Raw genomic sequence first — 9,864 nt, 5'->3', positions numbered from 1 at the left:
TTTTTTAAATATTTCATTATCTCAGAAGCATATCAAACTGATGTCATTGCTTGTTGACCCAGGCCCTTTATATTACTGTAAATTGTTTATAGTGCTTTATATCCATTAGGGCTTTGGTATACTTTGGATAATTTTACAGTGCTCTAGAGATCATTAAACCAATAACACACTTCGTTTGCAGAAAGCTGTTTATACAGTCCATGTCCCAATACATGAAAATGCAGTGGGTTTGAATCTAAGACATGGTGTGCTAAAAAATTGAACCATTGAACCAAATCATGTAAGACAATAGTACAAGTTGCTTAAACTCTGCATTGATTCATATTAATTGCCACTAACAAGGCTTGGATTTTTTGGACTGTACACATTTAAAGTGGATTTTAAAATTTGACATCTTTTTGCTTCTGGAAATGGGCTGGTTAGAAGTTCACTGGCTTCCACTGAGGTTTTAGAGCAGGGGGAGTCAAATTCTGGCCCTCAAGGTCCTTTTTTGGCCCCCCAAAGAGTTCCAAAAATGAACTATATCTGGCCCGCTTGCGTTACCACCTCACATCATTTTCAATACATGCAGTACATAGACATTATTTCTGTACACCCATCATGTGACACAAAACCTAAGCAATGATCACATGGTGGCTGACTACCAGGGGGGTTGTGTTTGTTTCAATCCATTAGAGATTGCATGGTGTAATATTTAGTGTCAGACAAACTTGTGATGTGAGAGGATGAACAACACACAGTCTGCATAGATAGATAGAAATTAGTCTTTTCAACCCTAAAGTGAGTGTAGAGGGGTTTGTTTTTGTTAGTTAGGGATGAAGTAGAAAACGCCCTCAATTTTTTCAAAAAATTTCAAGTTTTGTCCCTGACTTGGTCTAGTTTTTAATTTCTGCCCTCTGTATATTTAATTTGACACCCCTGTTTTAGAGCATCTCTTCCTGACATTGCAAATATTCAGCTGCCCTGACCCTGCTTTGTTTACATCCAGAGAGTAAGTGGCAGTGAGCAGTCTCCACTTTTCATTTCCTATTTACATTCCTCAGTAAAACCTGAAGATATGTCAAGAACCAATTATCTGTGCAAGACTTACAAAATATCCTCAGAATGATTTGTTGTAATGATGCTGACCTTGTGTTTAGCTTTGGGGGTGACAGAATAATACTGTAAACCCAGCCCTGCTCTAAATGTTGGTGGACCAATTTTACATACCATATTAGGAAATGACAATTCATGAAATATATACAAAACATAATACCTGTTATTTTGAAATAATCCACACAACTGCTTTTTGAGTACTAATGAACAAAAAAAAACTTTGAAACTTATTTGTCTGTGAAGTCCAAGGTATAAGTTGCTTGTTTCCTTCTCCTCGGTTATACACGAATTCTAGTCAAGTGCTGTATCTGTACTAAGTATAGTGTGGTATAGTGGCATAGTGTGGGGAAGCTTTACCAAGTACTCAAAAGTGAACAGAGCAAGACTTAAAAAATGTTGTGCACAGAGATTTTTATGCAATGTTTATCCAGCAACCTCTATAATTGTGTGCGCCTCCTCCCCTCATGCTATACTTTGTTCCAACTTTCTAAAACCCGTGCTATAGCATGTCCCATTTTTCCATCTTTCCTGTATTATGCCCCTACTGTCCAGTGCCTATGTAATTGGACCCCACTTCCTAGTGTCCCATGTTTTTTAAAGAGTGTAATCAGTTGTGATAGTAAAGTAAATGTAGTGTAAAAATTAGGCTAGGTGTAGTTTACATTTGCAGTAAACTGACATCCTGGCTTTTTTTTTTTTTTGCAAGTGGCTGAAAGGTTACAAAAGTGGTTCTTTTTTAATTCAATCTGTTTTAAATACTGTCTGAAAAAGGATGAAAAACTTATTGCAATGATATCTATTGTTTTGCAAAAAAATCAGGATTAGATTCGCAGATGCCACTTGATCGCACAATTTTGTATGGCTCCCAGTGGCTGACAACGTTTCCTGGTGCACTTTCGATCTAGTGAGGCAAAATAACTTGTTTTATTTCCTAAGGTTACAGGCGTGTATTAGCAAGAACAACTACTGACTTGCATATATTCCAGTTGTATTTAGGCTTTTGGTGGGGTTGCACTTTAAAAAAAGGGCATTATTACACTATAAGCTAGATAATACTATATAGGTGCACTGATTTTATTTTTCTTATTGGTAGACTTGGTACATCAGGATTTGTGGCTTTGTCTTTTTTTATGGAATGCTTCAAAGTAGTCTTCTCATGGTATTTCTTTTTGCACTTACCTATACTGAAGCGGAAAATTGGATTTTAGTTATTCTTTAATGACACACTGCATTCTTTTAGACTGTTGGGAAAGTTATTAGAGGATTTAACAAAACTTCAGAGATATAGGAGGAAGATACCCATGGCCTGCTTAAAGATTTCCTTGCTAAACTACCAAAGCTCCTTGTGTTATTTGACACTAGTGAGCCAAATGAATAGTGAATTGGGCAGTAGGCTGCATTCAGCAAAGGCTAAGCTCTTTGAACTTCTGGTAGCCCTGACCTGTCTTTGCAGATCAATGGTAAGCTCTTGTTATAGTTTAACATGTATTAAATTAACACATGATGGTTCCCCTATACTCTAAAGTATGTTTGTTTTCATTCAGAATCTCTTACTTGTCTTTTAACATTACATATGCTGTGTATTTTCTGCCCATGGGAAATTACCAGAATATATTACATGCTAAACCAATGCTTTTATAGGTATATTTTTTTTCTTCTTTCCACCTGTAACATATTTCCCTTATTTTTTCAATTTATATTCCATTACAGTCCTGTACTATTCATGTGTCTTTAATTTATGGTCTTTGTTAGGCCTCCTATTTTGCCACAATTTGCTGTTTGCATTGAATATACACAGGGCTAGTCATCTGTTTCTGCAGGAACATTTTTGTGTATGTACTACATGCGGAATAGTTGCGTGAACCAATAAGTGATAACCTCCAGCACATTTTCAGGTTCAAACTTAGTAGGTAGCTAGTGATGCCTGCACCCACTTTTTCTTGGCTTTCACATCATGTTTGTAACTTGAAAAACCAAGAAGGCTCAAATATGATAATGGTCAAAAATCTAGGCTTTGTTCTGGCATACATATCACTATGTTTGTTTGTGATGGACTCTGTGACCAATACCAGTGCTGATGTTCAGGTTAAGTGAGAACCAACATGCTGCTGGTAAAGGGCTGGGACTAAATTGCATACCAAATACTGTGCCTTGCCAAGTAATGTATCTCAGGATGACTGTTCTGGAGCTTGCATGGCAGCTCACAAATTTGTGTTATGCAACGTTCCAGGGATTTCCAAATGTATCCACTTGTAGCCAAGCATTTTCTTTTTACAATTTTTAGCAGGGAAAAGAACAGATCTGTCAAGATTTTATCCATGTCTGTGCCTCCTCATTTTTATAAAATCACCTTCTGTTTGGTCTGGGCAATTTTCCAATAGGGTCACAAAATTTTGTGGCAATTATGAGTATATTGGACATATTACCCCATACCTTGAAAGAATTTTAGCTCAGCCTTTTTAATGTGAGGCGAACCCTTAATAATATTTTTTAGGTCTTGGGGAACCTGTTCAATAATTACTATATCCACAACTTACAGTACATTAGGGTGGTGGTCAGTGTGAAGAATGCCACCAGTTAAACTGCTCATTGCCACCAGTTAAACTGCTCATTGTTTAAAGAACCCCTAACAAACGTGGATAAACCCTGGTTGAATAACACAGTTTGGGTTAATTTGCATGTTTCCAACCCCCATTATCCATGATGCATGTACCTTTTCTTCATGTCACCTAACAGTCCTATTTTCTTATATTATTCATTTTCCTATGTTCATATATTCATGACTTATTGGCTCGGGAAATGTCCAAGAAATAGACCATGTTCATTGAACTTTACTTAAAAGTTCAAAAAAAAAATCATAGAAAGTTAAAAACCCATTAGCAGAATGATCTGAAATGTTCACAGCTACAAGTATACTATGGTATGCCATATAGTAACTTTACTATACTTTTTAGTTAATTAAAAAAAAGGACACCTTGTTTATTTACCTTTACATTGTAGGTAGCATTTCAGCCACCTGTATACATTGTGACACCAAGGCAGGATTGGAGGTGAAAGGGAGATATATTTGCTCAGGATTCCTCTTTTATGTAAGGTATATTTGCCTAAGATTCCTCTCCTGTGTGGAGTAGCAGGTGGAAGACTCTCACCTGTGATAAATAATCCACTATTCACTATTCATTTTACCTCATTGACTGGAGCACTGAATGAGGTAAAGATGTAACTGAAATATATGTATTATAATTCCCATGCCTTTCAGATGCTTTCCCATTGAGGGCTATCGGAAAGAAATGGGAATGCAACTTGCTGGAATAGGCTGAGTTTTATATTCACAAAACGCAACCCCATACTGAAATTTCAAAGCCATAATTTGTAACATTGTACACTGGAAGGCTACATTTTATGCACGTTTAGTAAGCTTTGACAACCTTTCGTGCAGAAATTTACTAATTGTTTACGAATTTCTCTTTTGTTAGTAACGGAGGCTGGATTTGGTGCAGACATCGGAATGGAAAAATTCTTTAACATTAAGTGCAGAGCTTCTGGTTTGATTCCCAATGTGGTTGTTCTTGTTGCTACAATTAGAGCTTTGAAGATGCATGGAGGAGGGCCCAATGTAAGTTTTTGTATGAGACAACACTTTCATTTTAGCTGGAGAAGAATGAACATTCAGTTTAATAAGTAAGTTGAAATTTACTTTAAAAATCTAATTCAATTACTATATATTTTTCTTACCTATTTTTTGTTTTTATTTTATCAATTTTATTCAATCATACTTTTGATAAGCCTGTAGCCTTATCAATGAAGATTTGAGTGCCAGAATGAAAAAAATCTTGAACCAATTCTCATATACATTCGTCGGCACTTTATTAGGTACCCTTGTTTAACTACTTGTTTACACAAATATTGGATAGCAGCAGCACAATACATTTGGGCATGTACACATTGTCAAAACAACCTTTTGAATTTAGAGGTGAGCATTCGAATTGGGGAAAAAACTGATTTATATACCTTTGAACTTGACAAATTGGTGCCAGGTGGGCAGGTCTATTTAATTTAGAACCTGGATGCTTACACACAACCATCTCTAGTGATTACAGGGAATGGCCTGAAAATGCTCTGTTGGGAAAGTGCTTGATTTGATAAAAAGACAACAGTAACCCCAGTATCCACTTGTTACAACCAAGGTAGAACTAAAAGCATCTCTAAACATGTTAAACCTTGAAGAACAGGCACCTGAAAATACAATTTTCACCCCCCCCCCTAATATTGGACAGGAGAAGATAGAAGGAAAAAAGTTCCCTAGTCTGATGGGTCTCTTTTGTTCTGCTGAAACATTTAGATTTAAGAATCCGAAATATACATGACATTCAATAACATGAAAGCATGGATCCATCCGGTCTTGTATCAATGGTGGTGTAATGTTGTAGGAGTTTTTTTCTGGGCATTCATTCCTGCAGCTAACACAACTGCATGTTGGCACATGTCAATATGGACAGCCATGGAAATTGGACACTACTTTATTGCAAGTAAATATTGGTGAAATACCTGCTGAGCTCTCATTAGACAATTAGACTTTTGCCTAGTTCTCAGGCACAAATTTCAATTTTCTTTTTTGTTTTTTTTTTTTTGAAACTCTTTATTTTTATGTTTTTTTTACAAAAATAACAATAAACAAAATTAGATACAAAACATAATAAAAACAGGTAACAATATACTTTTCTTATATGTTAAAATAAAGAGAATAGTTATCCGGAGAACTCTAGCATTATAAATCACTCCAAATTCAATGTACCTATCAAAGTACTACTGTTAAGCTTGAATTATTACACTGCTTGATATCCAATAAAATTCTTATAGTCTACCATTTCCTGGAAGGAGATCCTTGGAGCCCATGTGTCTAAATACCATTCTGTTCTATCATAAATCCCTGCAGTCAGATCTTCCATATTCTGAATCTCTTGCACTTTACGTACTCAATTTTCATTAGGCCTCAAGTAGAGATACCGAGTCTTAATTTTCCATATAAATCTGTTGAAAATGTTTTTTGATTATGATTGCAGTGGATTCAGAAACACATCCGTTCTATGTTATATTTATTCTTTTAAGTAAAGTAAAAAGCATTAGGGTAAAACCATTAGGTTGAAACATAAGATTTCATGAAATATTCATCACTTCTAAGTATATGAGCAGTTTTGCACACCATGCAGGGCTTTAAGGTTGTGAGACTTCAAATTTATTCATTTGCTTCAAAAGCTATGTACGCCCAAATGTTTAATCCACTATGTTTGTGTATGTGCGAGAGAGCCTGAGAAAAGTCCCAGTTGGAGTTCTTAGCTCTACCTCCACTACACATATTATGTAGCCCAGCAAGATTCTTGTTCTGTGTATTCTTTAAAAAAAACTATTAAAAACTGTGAATTCTGCCAAGAAAATGAGTGACCACTTTTAAATGGCCACAGCTGTGGAGAAATGTGTATGTAAAATAAAGACTGTGAAAGAAACTGTGTAGAACAGGCTTTCCCCTTGTACAAGAACACAGTTCTTAATGAACATTGCTGTACTAAAACCAGCATTACTGTCTCCCTCTCCACCAGCTATTCTACAAAATATTCCTACTCCTCAACCTAAATTTATGTCATTTGGAGAGTCTCCTTCAATACCGCACCCCTCCTCATTGGACACTTAAAATACTGGTCCAACAATTGATGGTTGGTACTATAGGAGAGAGTATAGTACCAACCATCAATTGTTGGACTTAACCATTCATTATCCAAATTTAAGTCTCTACCTCCCCTGAAGAAGCCACACGGCGAAATATGTTGGTAACGGAGATGACTGGATCTACCCTGACTATTCAATAACTGACATGCTTACTTGTTGAGTTTAACTGTCTAGTACTACCACTGGTGTTAAAGCTGCTTAATTTGCTTTTCTAAATCACCAACAAAAATGTATTTGCCACTAAAAAGCCCCTCATCCATGTAGTTAGTAAGTGGGCTTGCTAGATGCCATTGTCACCAGTTACACTAACTGCTTAGAGAATATGCTAAAATTGAATTGATTTTCAAAGTTTGGGTATTTTATGAGCTACACATGGCCCATCAAAGAATCATATCACATAAGAAAAAAATGTTAGGTTAGTAAGGTAGGAAAAATCAGCTGCAAGGACACCACAGATAGTACTGAGGCCTATGCATTAGTGTGATTGCGGTTGGCAACAGATTGATAACAGGTTTCTTAAAGCATTGTAGAAAGCATTAGCCTATCCATATGTTCCAGCACTAACACAAAACACCATTTATTAATTATTCACATACTGCTTGGAAAAAAGCAACCTAGTCTCAACTGAGAATGGGCAGGGAATTGATGCATGTAGAAGTAATTCAACAGACCTAAAAACATTTTCACTTATGTCTTACAGAATCTCCAGCTGGTTCAGGATGGCTGTTGTAACTTACAGAAGCAGATCCAGATTGCTCAGCAGTTTGGCGTTCCAGTTGTGGTCGCCTTAAATATTTTCAAGTAAGTACTTAAGTAAAGTGTGGTTAACATTAAAGAAACATGTAAGCTGCCATCACTGACCTCTTTCTGCAAATACTTGTTGCCTGACTGTTATGCTTAAGTGGTTAAATTTGAGTCACTGATCAGCATACTCATTGTCTGTAATATTTCATGTTAGTATTGAAATTGTTGGTTCAGCGCAAAAGCCCTGCAACTAGCATTTTCAGAAATGGCAGAGTCTGAAAACCTTTATGTGGATGATGTGTTGCCTTGTGTGTGAGCTTACAGCAACTCAATCTATTATTTTTTATAATTACACTTAAGCCAAAACTAAAAGTAGACCTTGGAAGTGAAACCTGTATACCTGGCTCCAGTTTTAAAAACCCAAGGACATTAACTGAGAAAGCTCTAACATTTGGCTAGGTTTCTGGAAATCAAGGACATTTTACAACTTTGGAATTCTACTAAGTACTAAATACATGAGCAATTATTGTGAATACTAATCCCATATTCCGTTCAGGAAATCTCTTGACCTCCCTGTGACGACAAAAGCTTTGGTCCCCTACAGTGAGAACAAAACTGACCATAATCCAACTAAATAGTGTCTCTGGATTGTGAAAATTGCAATGGTGCAAAGAAAATTTAATGTAACATTTTTAAAGTGTATCTGGAGGAGGAAAAACATCATAAAATATATTGCAGCTGTCATTTTTATATTAACACATTTTCTGTTCTAGAGTGACCATGCTGACTATACTGTCTATAAAGAGGAGAGAGTAGTCAGTCTTGGCTGCCCCCTCTAATTTGCCCAGGAAACATCTATTCCTTTTCTATTCCCATTACACATGGGTGAATTGATTTGCAGTTCATTGAAGGTAGCTGAAAAGGTCAAAACTGCTGCAGTCACAGCATCGAATAAGGGGCTGCAGTATATAACATTTGTGTTTCTGGGTTTAGAGATCATATGAAACAGATACCAGAATGTGCATCCATATACCTACTATTCATGTCTGGAGCACCAGGATAGTCCCCAAACATGTCCGGTTCCAGAACCTGTCTTATATCTGCAATACCATAGTGTAGACACTGATATTTTCTAAAAACTATGCATACCTAGTATATTAGGATCACCTGGAATGACCAGCAGGCTAAGGGTCCCATTTTAAAAGTTGATAATCAGCAGGATACACTTGATTTTGAGATGCTTTTGGAATCATTTAGAGCTCATTTTCAGGTACATTTGACCTGCATTTTATCTTTTTTCTAATTTGCATCATCTACTTCTGTCTGCTTTTGCATTCTCATTACCTGTACAGGGGGAAAAAAAGTAGTACTTTCATGAACTAAACCCTGCTCACACATGCCCTTGATGTGTGCAGCTGTAGAGAGCAGGAAAGTTCCCTTTCAGCAATGTCCAATAGCTGTTTGACCAGAAGCATTTATTATAAATATCATACATTGCCCTTGGGGACTTATTTTGGGCTGATATAAAAAAAAAATGGGCATCACATAATTATTCATTTAAGTACTTTTGATTAATGAAACAATGAACAGCCTCTATGGAACAGCCAAATATGCAACCACTGTGCAACAATGTTAATGTTCCCTACAGTGTTGTATATTGTAATAGCTCTACTGCTGTGTTGTATGAGTGAACTGGCAAGCTACCACAAAACATGAGTGAGTCAGCATTTGGCCCCCTTACAATATTTTGACAGAACCATCTGTGCCTGTAAAGCTGACATTGCCGTTTGTTTTCCATGTTTGCATGCATAGCTTGTTGTATTTGAATAAAATATTTAGCTTTAGGTAAACCTTTGCTCCATTATGAAGTTTGAAAATAAAAGTGCTGAGTAAAATTGGACTCCATAAAATGTATTGTTAGCTTGTCTGAGAAAGTAACTTCTGTGCCTTCTTGGTTACATTTTGTTACTGTGTCCATTATGTCCTCCTATACTTCATGGCCTTACGGCTGCCACTCCAATGACCAATGTAAACACCTCACCTACAGTGGAGGCCTAGTCACTAGATGGGGGGATGAATTTTGATGAAGCTTGGCCATTAAGTCAGGTTAAGTCAGATATCCATATCAAATTTAAAACAATTAGGAGACTGGTAGAGAAGAGCCCTTTGTGACCAATAGATAATGGGCATTTTGTGAAATGTATACATACAAAATACATTGTCACTCCCATACAAGAAATGACCCATTTTTCATTTAAAAGTATAAAAAATTAATTCTGCAATCATATTAAACAAAAAATT

At 36.3% G+C, this 9,864-nt stretch overlaps 1 protein-coding gene across 1 annotated transcript in view; it reads left to right on the top strand.

The window, feature by feature from the left end:
• The window catches only part of MTHFD1L (methylenetetrahydrofolate dehydrogenase (NADP+ dependent) 1 like), a 116,554-nt gene that overhangs the window by 45,479 nt on the left and 61,211 nt on the right, over window positions 1-9,864 (top strand). The window contains exons 21-23 of the mRNA XM_072409272.1: window positions 4,572-4,715; window positions 6,217-6,223; window positions 7,489-7,620. Coding sequence (XP_072265373.1) covers window positions 4,572-4,715; window positions 6,217-6,223; window positions 7,489-7,620 — 283 coding nt within the window. The remainder of the gene's footprint in view (window positions 1-4,571; window positions 4,716-6,216; window positions 6,224-7,488; window positions 7,621-9,864) is intronic.

Source organism: Pyxicephalus adspersus, chromosome 4, assembly GCF_032062135.1.
Source record: "Pyxicephalus adspersus chromosome 4, UCB_Pads_2.0, whole genome shotgun sequence".
NCBI lineage: Eukaryota > Metazoa > Chordata > Amphibia > Anura > Pyxicephalidae > Pyxicephalus > Pyxicephalus adspersus.
Note: the sequence above shows the minus strand (reverse complement) of the source record. Positions and strands in the feature narration are given on the sequence as shown.